The sequence below is a fragment of the Peromyscus californicus genome, unplaced genomic scaffold, assembly GCF_007827085.1.
Source record: "Peromyscus californicus insignis strain IS unplaced genomic scaffold, ASM782708v3 Scaffold_1__1_contigs__length_55948999, whole genome shotgun sequence".
NCBI classification, from domain to species: domain Eukaryota; kingdom Metazoa; phylum Chordata; class Mammalia; order Rodentia; family Cricetidae; genus Peromyscus; species Peromyscus californicus.
The window spans coordinates 20,345,964-20,359,541 of NW_026294492.1; the positions used below are offsets into that span (position 1 = coordinate 20,345,964).

Consider the following 13,578-nt stretch of genomic DNA (forward strand, 5'->3'; position numbering starts at 1 on the left):
CCCGCAAGGTGATGCAGCCTTTGGTCCTCACAGCAGTGTCTCCCCCTTCCCCTCCACCCAGGCCCACACCCAATATTGTCACCAGTCTGGCTCTTCAGTCATGAAAACCCAAGCCTCTTGCCTGGGCTGTCCAGGCAGGAAGATGCATTTCTTCTGCACACGTTCTCACTGCACCATGTTCTCACTGCACCACGGTCTCACTGCACCACGTTCTCACTGCACCACGTTCTCACTGCACCACGTTCTCACTGCACCACGTTCTCACTGCACCACGTTCTCACTGCACCACGGTCTCACTGCACCACGTTCTCACTGCACCACGGTCTCACTGCACCATGGTCTCACTGCACAGATTCAGACTGTATCACATTCTCGATGTACACATTCTTTCTCACTGCACCAGTGTCACTGTACCATTCTTACTGCACCACATTCTCGTTGTACCACACACTGCATACATCCTCACTGCACACATCCTCAATGCACACATCCTCACTGCCACATCCTCTCTGCACCACATTCTTATTGCACACATCCTCACTGCATTTCATCCTCACTGTACCACATCCTCAAAGCACACATCCTCATTGCACGCATCCTCACTGCATATATTCTCACTGCACCACATCCTCATTGCACGCATCCTCACTGCACACACCCTCACTGCACCACAGCCTCACTGCACCATAGCCTCTCTGCACCACAGCCTCCAGGAGCCTTGGTTTGATGATGGTTCCATGAAGTTTTATTGACTTAAAAAAGTAAGTGTTAATGGGGCTGGAGAAATGGCTCAATGGTTAAGAGCATTTGCTGCTCTCACAAAGGACCCCAGTTCGGTTCCCAGAACTGACATTGTGACTCACAACAGACTAACTCCAGTTCCAAGGAAACTGACACCGTCTTCTGGTCTCCCCAGCACTAGGTATGCACATGGTACACAGATTTACACACAGGCAAAACATTCATCCACGTAAAATTTTAAAAGATCTTGTCTTGCCGGGCAGTGGTGGCACACACCTTTTATCTCAGCACTCAGGAGGCAGAGGCAGGAGGATCTCTGTGAGTTCAAGACCAGCCTGGTCTACAGAGTGAGATCCAGAACAGGCCCCAAAGCTACACAGAGAAACCCTGTCTCAAAAACAAACAAACAAAAAAAGATCTTGTCTCAAAAAAATTAAAAATTAGCCTGGTGTGGTGATGCATACCTCTACTGCATTTAATCCCAGTACTCGGGAGGCAGAGGCAGGCAGATCTTGAGTTCAAGGACAGCCAAGGGCTACACAGAGAAACCCTGTCTCAGAAAAAGAAAAAAAAAGATAGCCAGAGAAAAGCTTTTAGAAGAAATGATTGTCTTTCTCCCTGCCCAGATGGGTCTTACAATTTTTAAAGGGCTACTTTTAACAGTGAGAGCTGTTTCTGAATGCCTAGCTCTCCCTTAACCCAATGAGTTATGGTCAAATAGAGCAGACTCGTTGTGACTCCCCTAAAGACACCTTTCCCTAGACAGTGGCCAGCCCAGGGAAACCTCTGTAAGAATTAAAATCCTCTTTGGCAAGACAGACTCACAACCCCGCACTGAGACCTCAGCAGGTCTCACTGGCAGAGAAAGAGCTCTGAGATTTAGGAGTGTTGTGAGGACAGATCCCTGAAGAAGCCCTGCTCCCTATGGACCTGTGCCACCATCCAGATCTTGTGCTGGATCTGCCACAGTGGGTGCATGTGTGTCCCCTGGCAGGCCCTTCAACCACTCACCTTCCCATCTCTGCTTTGACTAAACCAGGTTTTTGCCACTGAGCCTCTGTGTGAGTCAGGTCTTCACTCTGCCATGAGAGGAAGGTGATTGGCTAGGCGTGCCAGGGCTTTGTGACCCGCTGGCAGAACCCTCTGTCTCTGCCAGCCCCTCCGGGCCTGCCATCTCTGCTGTCACATACTGCCTCCATGGATCCCCAGAATAGCACGGGTGTGTGAGCCAAACAGGGAAGGAGTAGCAGTTCTGCAGTGTTTCCAGACAGGCAACTTCAGCCCCCTGGGCCTGGCAGGAAGGGGTAGCCCAGGGACAATGGGCATAGCCCCATGTCAGGAGAGGAGAGATTTTGGCAGGATCCACAGAGTTCTCTCTTCTCAGGTCTCACAGCCTCTGTTCCAGCCTTCCTTCAAGGTAGGATGCCATCTGAAAGCAGACTTATGGAGCTGGGCCTGGTGGTGCACACCTTTAATCCCAGCGTTTGGGAGGCAGAGGCAGGTGAATCTCTGAGTTCAAAGCCAGCCTGGTCTACAGAGTGAGTTCCAGGCCAGCCAGGATTATATAGTGAGACCCTGTCTCAACAACAGCAACAAAAGGCAGCTATATGGGGAAAGTTGGAGTTGGGAAGGGATTGTGTCAGAGGCCCTGATGGCTATCCCAGGCAGAAGGGCAGAAAACAGGATGGTTCTGAGGTATCTTCTGAACCACTGTTAGGATCTCTGAAACCTAACAATAGCTGTGTGCCAGGTGCCTGCTCTGAATTGAATGCTTTTGGACTCTTGTCTTCCTAGTAATATTGGTGACACTTAGCAAATACTGGGCACCAGGCTTTGTATGTGCCCGGTATATACATAGTTCACTTAGCCCTCAACAGCTCCATCTGGTGGAACCACCTGTTTTTATAAATAAGGAAAAGTGAGGCCTAAAATAGAATAGGGCATGGAAGAGACCGGACTAGAACCCAGGTGGTCTGACTAGAAATCCAGGATTCTTTCAACAAAGGTTTTGGAGCTGACATGATGGGATGTCGGTCCCAAACTGTGGGGATAGAAGCTGTGTGTAGTTCATAGCTATGCTGAGCAGAGGTCGTGGGCTGGGACCTGCAGAGACTTCTCCAGAACCATCCAGAAGAAAGCTGAACCTGAGAGAAAGGAATTCCTAGAAATTAGAGAAGACTGGAGCCCCTGGCTTGTCCTTGAGACATATGTAGAAGGTAGATGTCGACTAAAGATTTGAAGCCAAAATGAAATGGAGTTAGGATGATGGTGATGCAGTTAGACATTAGAATGTGAGATCCGAGAGGTCTTTAGACATACTGTCTTTGTGATTTAGGAGTGGGAACACCAGCAGGGGAGACCAGGGTATCTGAGAAGGAACTGGGGCTCTACAGAAACCCTTTAGAAGAATTATTTATTTGCGTGCATGCACTACAGTCCATGTGTGGAAGTCAGGGGACAGCTTCATTTTTTTCTACCACGTGGGTCCCAGGGATCAATAAAACTCAGGTTATCATGTGTGGCAGCAAGGGCCTTTACCCACTGAACCACTCACCAGCCCTCTAGAAACCCTTCTGACCACAGGATTTCAAGATTTGCTCTTGGTAGCCATTTTTCAAGGCCTCGGCCAGCAGAATAAGCAGCAGGTCCCCTCCTATCCAGAGCGGTGGGCACCCGGATCCTGAGGAGCCTGGCTCAGATAATGACTTAGCAAAGTCACAGAATTATACCTCCTGGCACTTTCCTTTCTGACGCTGGAGCTAGTAACAGGAGTCAAGGCCCTGGAAAGCAGGCTCGTCCCAAGACCACATCCTGATCAGACTCTAGAGTCCCTAGCTAACCTGGAAGGAAAGGTGCTATAACCTGATCAGAGGATGTTTCTCTGGACAGTCACTTGGTGACCAGAATGATGGTGGACAGATGAGGACATTAGATGATCCTGCTGGTGTACCTCCAGGGAGGTTACCTGCCATCCTCTCCCAGGAGTCAAAAAGCTCTTGGTGACAAGTGTGTTACCTTTACAAGTTTTTGCAGACTGTGACTCTGCCATCATTCAGGCAGCTGTCCCAATGGGAACCAGATGTTTGGGCCAGTACTTTATACACCTTTGCCCCAGCAACTGGCTTCTCAGCTCAAAGACTATCACAAGCTGGACCAGTTGATGGGTTTAACATGTGGCTTTAGGAGAAGGGAAAGCTGGACTCAGCCCAGAATCTCCGAGTGTAGCCCATGCTAGGCCGCTTCAGCTGACCTGGCTCTGAGGGGACAGGCGTCCCATTCTATCTGTTTCCATGTTGTTACCAGATTTGGGTGTAAATTGACTTTCTTTAGGGGGAAGGGAAGCTCAGATCCAAGTTACAGGATCTCTCTCTCTCTCTCTCTCTCTCTCTCTCTCTCTCTCTCTCTCTCTCTCTCTCTCTGAACTAAACTAGGGAGAGGGCCTTGGCTGGGAGAGGCAGTTCAAGGACCTGGGTGCCACCTGCTGGCATGTCTCTTTCCATGCACAGGGCCAGACTCAGGTCAGGAAAACTAAAAGGGAACCTGTTCCCCCACCCCACCCCCACCCCACCCCAGCCTAACAAGGGATAAAAAGGCTGACTTCTTCATGGTGCTATGGGAGTTGTATAGAAGATCCCATAGGACCCGTCAGATGAGTCCTCCTGAACCAAGATGGACCCAGCCAGGGCAAAGAGCATCCCACTTGCAAGAAGCACTCTGGTTCTGGTATTGCTCTCCCACAAAAGCCAATTTGGGAGACGGCGTGATTGGTTACTTGGCCCTTAAAGGAGCTGGGGTTTTGTTGTTGTGTTGTTCTGTGTTGTGTTGTTTTCTCAGACCTTTCCTTACAAGTACCACCTCTCAAGGATCCTAGATTCACATTCCTGAGAAGTCTGGGAAGTGCTCCCCCATCACTGGGCACTGACAGTACAGGAGGGGTGTCTGACCAAGCTGAGGAGACCTGGGCATTTTTCAAGTAGTCATGTAGCTCTTGGTGATGCCTGAGAGCCGTTGTATCCTAAACTCTAGGGAAACTAGAGATTTTTCTTGATGCCAGGGAAGAGGGGGCTAACATTTTCCCTCAAGAGAGGTAGCAGAAATAAATAAATCTCCCTTCCCCAGCCAATGCCGTTGCTAAGATGAGGGCCGTGGTTCTCAGACCTGGCGGCTATACAGCAGAATCACCTGGGTTTGTCTTGTTTGTTTTGTTAATGTGTGTGTGTGTGTGGATGGATGGATGGATGGATGGATGGATGGATGGATGGATGGATGGACAGGTGGATGATGGGTGGGTGGGTGGATGGATGGATGGATGGATGGATGGATGGATGGAGAGACACAGACAGATAGTATGTATATATAACACAAACACACACACAGGCACATGTACACACATGCTTGGCTTCTTCTAGTATGGAGCCTCTGGAAAGCATGGAATGGGCCTAAACCTTCAGCAAGTTCCATAGATGCCCAGAAAGGCCTCCCTCAGGCTAGGAAACCCTTTGAAGGTCATAGACTGAGGAGTGGAGTATAGGACCATTGTCTCTGCTTATGTGAATGATGAGCTTTCGAAAGTCTCACCCATAACACAGAATAAAATCCCTAATTTGCCTGAAGAATTCCCAGAGCAAAACTAAGAACAAGAACCGCCCCACAAACCCAGACCCTTTCAGGGTGTCAGTGGACCAGAGTCGTCCTTGCTACTGAGCTCAGGGACCTCCTAGAGAAATGAGCCCCATATAGGAAAGGTTCATTTTGACGGCCACCAGAATGGCTTATGCCCACTACACCCAGAATCTGACCATCCTCATACGTGGGTCCATTCGATCCACCTCTCTGAGTTACATGCCTTTCTTGACTTCCTGGGGTGCTTTTGTTTTTACCACACATTAGGGCATTTGGTTCTGCTCTTTATCTCCCTGAACCCTCGCAGTCCATAGCATATGGGAATAAAATGTCATCCTTGCCTCTTTCCCATTCTGCCTCTTGAAAAACTTACCTATCCATGCGGTCTACCACCCCTGCTGGTGCTTCAGGGGAGTCCCTTGGAGATTCAGAAACTCCTGACTCCAGCCTCTACCACTCCCTTCTACCAGTGTGGCTCGGCCATTACTGCTCACCATGAACTAGCATAGAATCCAGAGGTAGATCACACAGCCTGGCCCCGCGGCGCTCCGTCAAGTAGAAGGGGTAAGGCCCACTGATGATTCTGTGAGTGCAAGGACGCCATTGTTAGCTTTGCCCAGGGTTCCATAGGGTCCCCTAGTGAGTTTCTAAGAAAGTTCTCTGTAGAGGATGCTGACACCAGACCCAAGGAGTGGAGCTGGGGACCCGTGCCAGAAAGGGATGGAAGACACTGAGAACGGGTGTGGGAAGGTGTCAGTCCATCCTTCAGCAACTTTCCTAAGCGGCAGACATGTTTCCAGGCACTTCCAGCAGGGAAGCCAGGCATAGAAACGTGTCTAGTGGTGAGTTTGGGGGTCAGGTACAGGGCAGCGGGCTCAAACCCAGTCAAAATTATCCTGGGAAACCTCTGAAATTGCCGGGTCCTGAGTCTTTAGAAAGTCCCAAGATAATAATTTTTGTTTTTCTTGGCTTCAGAGCCCCACTTGGGCTCCCTTGCCCCAGACAATCAAGGACAGGGTTTATTTTAAAAGAGGAAGAACTAGGAACAAATAACAGGATTTTTCTTTAGTGGTTTTTATGCCAAAAGAAACGTCCATTTAAGTGAAAGATGCACGCCACGAGGGTCTGTGAGATAGCGATGGGTAGGGTCAGGGACGGAAGCGTGAGGGGAGCCAGCCCAGACAAAGCTGAGCTGAGCCCTGTTTTACATCTGTCACATCTGCCTAGCCTAGAGTGAGTGGCCTGATCAAAGTCAGATTCTGAGTCAGCAGGTCTAGCTAGGTCTCGCTAGTGAAGAGTGTTTCTCCAGGTTTACTGTGAAGGAAGCTGATCCCAGGCATGTGCTCCCACATGTGGTTTTTATGCAGATCAAACCCAGGGCTTCATGTGTGCTAGACAGTGCTCTCCCACTGAGCTCCATCTCTAGCTCTGGAAATGATATTTGAGTGGGACCCCCTTTCTACCACTTGTGCTACTCCTAAACAGACGCTGTCTCTCTGGCCGTCCCTCTAAAGTCACCCAGCCAGGAGCCAGAGGCAGCTCTTCACTCACTCTGTCTTTGGCAATCTGTCTCCAATCCCAAAGCCTATTCTTTACTCTCCAGTGGTTCACAACATGTCACCCCTGGCCCCACAGCTCTGGGGCTGTGTGGACACCACCCCATTAGAAATGCTAGTCCTTGCACATCACTACGTATCAAGTTGGAAGTGGCTGTGGGAGGGGGTGGCTGCCTACAGGGAACTTGGAATTGGGATGGCATTGTCTTCCTTCACAAAGACACTGCACATTAAACCTAGAAAAACAGCCGGGCGGGGATGGCGGCACACATATTTATTCCCAACACTCGGGAGGCAGAGGCAGGTGGATATCTGTCAGTTCGAGGCCAGCCTGGTCAATAGAGCTGATTCCAGGACAGCCAGGGCTACACAGAGAAACCCTGTTTCGAAAAACAAACAAACAAAAAAAAGCCTGGAAACATACTCTTTATTCCAGAAATAGGAGCTTTTCAGTTCTTGGGACACATAGTGCGTTTATCTCATTTCTCCATTTCTGATCAAGACCAAGGTATAAAAAATTCTCCCCTCTGTTGTTAGCAACAACAAAGCACAGCTGATACCTGACTTCTGTGTGGGGTGGTGGGTAGCGGGGTGCTCGTGCCTGCCTCCTAGAGGGGCCTGAATGCTTCGACTCAGCACCATCTGTATGAGTGGAGGAACATTTTGGCCCAGAGTGCCCTGCGCCCCTCCCCGCCCCCCCCCCCAAAAAAACTTTAGGAGTCCTAAGTGGTGTATGCAAAGCGTCCTAGGCCTTAAATACTGAGCGCTAACTCACAGATGTTTCCAATATTACCACTGCTGAACCGTTCAAGTTTGCGAGGCAAATACATCCTTGGGCACCTTATTCACCACTGCTAGCTGGAAGTTGGGCTGTGGGTATCCAGGCCTGCTGTTAGATAAATTCAGGGGTATCGGAATGGACGTGGGAGAAGGACTGGAGGACGGAAGGCATTGTGGGAGGTTCCTAGTAGCTGGGGCTGCCAGAAATTATGAGATCAGTCAGAGGGAGGGAAGAGCCTGGACCACTGAGGAGGGGGAGCTGAGGAGTGAGGCATACCGGAAGATGGCGAAAGAGAGAGTTGATGGGCTAGGAGACCTCACAGGTTTATAATGAGAGTGATTCAGGGCTGGTGCTTACAGTCTCTGCAACTATAAATACCGAAAGATGTTTTACAGGACAGTTCTGGAAAAATGGAAGTTAGTTGCCTTTGGGTCATCCAGCAGACCACTAGCCACAGGAGTAGGGACTGTAAAAGCAGAGGGAAAGCAATGGTTAATTGGCTTTAGAACATAAATCTGGTCAGGTTACTGTCTGTTTAAAATCTCCTAGTGACTTTTCATTGACTAAATAGAATTTCCCCAGGGGTAAACAAAACCCTTACAAATCTGTCCCTGCTAATCTCATTGCATCATGCCTCAACACAGAAACCTATGCCCCGGGCCTGCCTAGCAACTCAGAGCTCTTGAAATGAGCCATGGCTTTGTTCTGGCCAGGTCTTGGGCTACTGGGCCTCTTCACCCCATTCCTTGCTCTGTCCAGAAAATCCCTACTCTTCCTATCTCTGCTCTGAGCCTTCACAACCCTGCCAAGCCAAAGATACCCCCTTCTCTGTCTCTGTCTCTGTCTCTGTCTGTCTCTGTCTCTCTCTCTGTCTCTGTCTCTCTGTCTCTCTCTCTCTCTCTCTCTCTCTCTCACACACACACACACACACACACACACACACACACACACACATGTGCTGAGATTTGCCTGTCTCCTGAAGGTAGAAACTTAGTTAACTTTGTATCACTCATGGGCTCCTAGAGCATGCCTAGGTATAATAGACACTAGTTAATATGTCTAAGGAATGAACATAAACCTATTCTCTACAGGAATTGTAAGACTGGTATGAAGGGAATGCTTATGTCCCCAGGACCCAACCAGGCTGGAGAAGAGCTCAAAGGCCTCATGCTGACATCATCTCTTTTCTTTCTTGGCAGCTGGGGTATGGCCGTCAATGTGTACTCCACATCTGTGACCAGTGAGAATCTGAGTCGCCATGATATGCTTGCGTGGGTCAATGACTCCCTGCACCTCAACTACACAAAGATAGAGCAGCTCTGTTCAGGTAGGCGGCTGCAGCGGGGTGGCCCAAGGGAGAGGCGGGAAAGGCGGGAAAGACTCACGTGACTGGTGATTAACAGGAAGAGGAAGGGCAGGAAGAGCATGTGATACTCCAGCACTTAGAGTTGAAGTCAGGAAACAGAGGCTAGAAAAGTGGAGAGCAGGTGGGGCATTCCTGGGTGACCAGAGCCAGGACAGACAGTGGAGCCACCAGTTACAGCATGGGGTCCCATGGAGCCGCTCTGGGTCCAGCTCTTTGTTCTCTGCTGCTGCAGCCCTTGTGGGTACCAGTGTTCCCATCCAGAGAGAGAGAGGCATTGCCTGTCTGTGTCAGGTAGCTATAGGGCTAACCTACGTACTGAAGGGCTTGAAATGGCACTGGTACGTGGTTTGGATCAATAAGTGGTCCTTTGGGGGCTGGGCAGGTAGCTCAGTGGTACAGTGCCTGTTCCAAGTTTGCAAGGCCCTGGGTTCAATCCTTAGCATACCAACAGGTAAATACGTAAATCGTAATCATGGATACTCTTGTAAAGCCAAGGGGAACCTAACCATATCTAACATGACCGTTGGACTAGCCCTCGCTGTAGGACACAGGGAGAGGGACCAGGCTTTGGGGAGCAGAACAGCAGGGGGCCTGGGTGGTAGCTGAATGCCCTGCATCAGCCATGCCTCCTCACAGGGGCAGCCTACTGCCAGTTCATGGATATGCTCTTCCCTGGGTGTGTGCACTTGAGGAAGGTCAAGTTCCAGGCCAAGCTAGAACACGAGTACATCCACAACTTCAAGGTGCTGCAAGCAGCTTTCAAGAAGATGGGTGTCGATAAAGTAGGTGTCTGGACCCCTGGGGTCCATGAGGAGCTGTGTATCCCTGGGGAAGAAGATGACCCACCAGCCAGGGTGACAAGGGCTACTCGGTTCATTCCATCACATGTCTTTCTACCCCTGACCTCCAAAAGGGGATTCTGTCCATCCAGCTCAAGGCACAGTGAATGCACTTAACCCCCAAGATCCCACTGAGACAACACTTCCTTCCCTTTCTCCTCTGTGGACCCGCCCCACTCTGGATGTTAAGGCTCTTGTGTATTACCCCTGCCATGTCTCTCCAGAGGCCCCCCAGCACATCAGCTGACTATCCTGCCTGTGTGGATCCTGAGCCTCCTGTTCCCACACAGGCAACAGAGTCACCTCCCACACAATGTCTCCTGTGCCTGTAGGAAAGGAATGTCCCGAGTTCCTCCCTGGTGGGGCCTGCCAGCCTGCTTGTCTACTCTGGTGCCAGGGGAGGGGGTGCAGACGGAAAAGGTAGACATGGTTGTAGTCTAGGGGCTGGCTTTCCTGTACTCACAGCGGAAGGCAGTCCTACCCAGCAGGTGGTTAAAATGATCTGCTTCTGTGGTCTATTTCAGATCATTCCTGTAGAGAAATTAGTAAAAGGAAAATTCCAAGATAATTTTGAGTTTATTCAGTGGTTTAAGAAATTCTTTGACGCAAACTATGATGGAAAGGATTACAACCCTCTGCTGGCGCGGCAGGGCCAGGACGTAGCGCCACCTCCTAACCCAGGTGATCAGATCTTCAACAAATCCAAGAAACTCATTGGCACAGCAGGTAACATGCCCAAGCTGGTGGAGGGAGTTTGGGGGGCTGGGCCGGCAGGGCTATCCAGCCAGGAGTGCCCCCTGGGACACCGGCCCAGCCCTGCCAGCCTGGAGGAGACTGTTATCACGGAGTTCAGATGGCATCACCTGCTGCTTACCTAGATGGGGAGTCCTATTTTGGGGTGAGATGGCTCCCAAAGTTGTTCTAAGAGGGGAGCCACCTGCACCAGGTATGGGAGCAGCTCACTGAGACCCAGGATGCTGAGTCTTAACATAACTAGCTTGTTTGCCTCAAGCTGGATGGGTCCACTATCCAGGTCTGAGCTATCCAGATCACTACCCAGACTGGGCTCCTGGAGCCAGGATCCAAGCCCCTTATGGATCCCTGCCCACTGGATACTCAAAAGCAAGAGTTTGCCAAGCTTGATCCTGCCTTTTATCTCTTCCAAAATCCCGTTGCCCAGAGATGCGTTTCTAGAAAGGATCCCTTGCTGGGTTGCTAGGAACAGTGAGAGAAGCAATAAGGCCTTTGGGACAGCAGGGCTGTGGCCAGAAAGGGGAGCAGCTCCCGCCCGCGTCTGACCCGTCATAGCAGATCCACCTCCCCGTTTGCGCTGCTGTCTGCCTGGGCCCGTCCTCACCCAGCCGCTTGCTTTGCATTAGAAGCTGTCTAGGGAGGCGCCCGGCGCTAAAGAGCAAGTAGCCACAGCATGCAGGCTGTGCTAGGGAGGAGCCTGAGTCCTCCACCACTGCGCAGATACTAGTCCAGCCCAGCAGGGGGAAACAGAGCCCAACCTGAGAGGGAGCTGGAGGGGTGGGGCTGAGTTTCTCTGAGGGTGGCTTTGGCTTCTGCTAGGACAGACTGCATCAACTGCTCTCCTGGGTCTCATCTGTCAGTACTGAAGGCCCTGAACCCTCCCAGCTCCACTTCATCAAATTCGCCATCCCAGTGTCCTGCATCCCTCCCTCAGGCCAGCTTCCTTCAGGTCCTGGTACTGAGATGGGCTTTCCTTTAGCTTCCCGTGGCACTGACGCTCCCAGGCTTGCCAAAGGGCTGTCCAGTTGCTGTAATGTCCCATGTGGCCGAGGCTTGAGGCCTAGATGTAGATGCTCTTCCTGAGGGAGAGTGCCTGCCTGTTGCATGGTCTGCATACCAGGCTCTCTTGTGCTGTGTCGCCTCTTCTGACTCTTGTCCTCTGGACAGTTCCACAGAGGACGTCCCCCACAGGCCCCAAGAACATGCAGACCTCTGGCCGACTCAGCAACGTGGCCCCACCCTGCATCCTTCGGAAGAATCCCCCATCAGCCCGAAATGGTGGTCATGAGGCTGATGCCCAGATTCTCGAGCTCAACCAGCAAGTGAGTGGGATGGGAAAGGGTCGTTGATCCTAGGGACAAGAGGAAGGCGGGCAGAAGCGTCAGAGGCAGGAACATCTGGCATAAACATTTCTTTCTGCCTAAGCAGCTGCTGGACTTGAAGCTGACGGTGGATGGGCTGGAGAAAGAGCGAGACTTCTATTTCAGCAAATTGCGTGACATCGAGCTGATCTGCCAGGAGCACGAAAGTGAAAACAGCCCTGTCATCTCGGGCATCATTGGCATTCTCTACGCCACTGAGGTGAGCCCCCTCTTCACCTCCCTCCCACTACTCTGCCAAGACTGGAAAGCAGGCTAGACCTCTGAACCTGTGGCCACTCGGCTCAGCCCTCATTTCTAGACCGTGTGTGGAACCCAATCCCTCAGCCCGGCCACCTGGCTCATTTCTCTCTCCTCCCCTCCAGGAGGGATTTGCACCCCCTGAGGACGATGAGATTGAAGAACACCAACCAGAAGACCAGGACGAGTACTGAGGGCAGCACAGCGCCAGCCCTGACTGACTGTGGCTTCCCTGCCCCCTTCCCTCTGCCCAGCCCACATTATAAGTCCTTTCCTGCCAGCCAGCCAGCCGGGTGCTTTGTGTCAGTGCCACAGCACTGGGGAGCCGGGCAAGTGGGGTTTGGGAGGTGGGGGCTGGTGAGAGGACAAGGTCCTGTCGGGTCTCTCAAGTGGCACTGGCCCAGGGGACATCCAGGACCCCTGTCCACTCCCCACTCCTATTTATTTCCGTTGTCTCTATGCTGTGTTGGCCAACTCTTTCCAGGGTGCTGCTGTCACCCACAAGCCAGCCACCCGCTCCCCTGACAGCCCGCAGCTGTGTATTTGACAAAGTCATCGGTATATTTTTACTTACTGGATTGTCCTTGCACTTTACCTGTTCCTTTCCAGGTCTGATAGCAGGGCTCGGGGCAGTCATCCTGGCTTGGCTCCCCTTCCCTATAGCCGAGACTGGGGCAGGACTCACCAGTTCTTATTTATTTTGTCTTTTGACTTCTCTCGCAGTAGTTGGAGGGAAGGCTGATATGAGGAAGGGGTGGGGGGCTGAAGAGGCAGTGCTGTGAGTCCAGGGATCAGGGAGAGAGAAGGTAGCATGTGAGGGATAGAACTGACCTCACTGGGCTCACCCACCCCAGGCCCCTGCCTCTGCACCGAAGCCCAGCACTGCCCCGAGGCTTCCTATCCCCTCCCTCCTGCAGCCTGGTTATACCACACAGACTCTGCCTGGCCCCCATTTTCTGTCTGTCCCCCATTCTCCCACCTCCCGACCTTTGCCCCTTGGGCACTAGCCTGCATATGTGTTCACTTTTATTTAAATAAATTTGTGTGGTAAAAGTCCTTGCCATGTTTCCCTCAACTAAGCCAGAGCCAGGGATCAGAGCACATCGCCCTCTGTCCTCTTCTCTCTCCTGAGGGGACAGCCATGCAGCGCAGCCTCATGTTATCAGAAGCCACCACTGGCACTAGGCCAACTAGGCCCAACTCCCAAAGCTGGTGACTGCTCTTAAGGCAGGTTTCATGTGACTTTTTCAGGGAGATGTAAGATTGCCTCCCAAAATGAGATGGCACCAGCAGGCCTAAA

At 51.5% G+C, this 13,578-nt stretch overlaps 1 protein-coding gene across 2 annotated transcripts in view; it reads left to right on the forward strand.

Annotated features, from left to right (window-relative positions):
• Mapre3 (microtubule associated protein RP/EB family member 3) overlaps nt 1-13,334 on the forward strand; it is a 49,457-nt gene extending 36,123 nt beyond the window's left edge. Inside the window, exons 2-7 of one of the 2 annotated variants that reach the window (XM_052746077.1) lie at nt 8,901-9,028; nt 9,704-9,849; nt 10,431-10,632; nt 11,827-11,981; nt 12,088-12,240; nt 12,404-13,334. In XM_052746077.1, coding sequence (XP_052602037.1) covers nt 8,908-9,028; nt 9,704-9,849; nt 10,431-10,632; nt 11,827-11,981; nt 12,088-12,240; nt 12,404-12,472 — 846 coding nt within the window. In that variant the 5' untranslated portion in view covers nt 8,901-8,907 and the 3' untranslated portion in view covers nt 12,473-13,334. The remainder of the gene's footprint in view (nt 1-8,900; nt 9,029-9,703; nt 9,850-10,430; nt 10,633-11,826; nt 11,982-12,087; nt 12,241-12,403) is intronic. The other variant, XM_052746078.1, reaches the window with a different exon arrangement.
• Nucleotides 13,335-13,578: the final 244 nt, after the last annotated feature.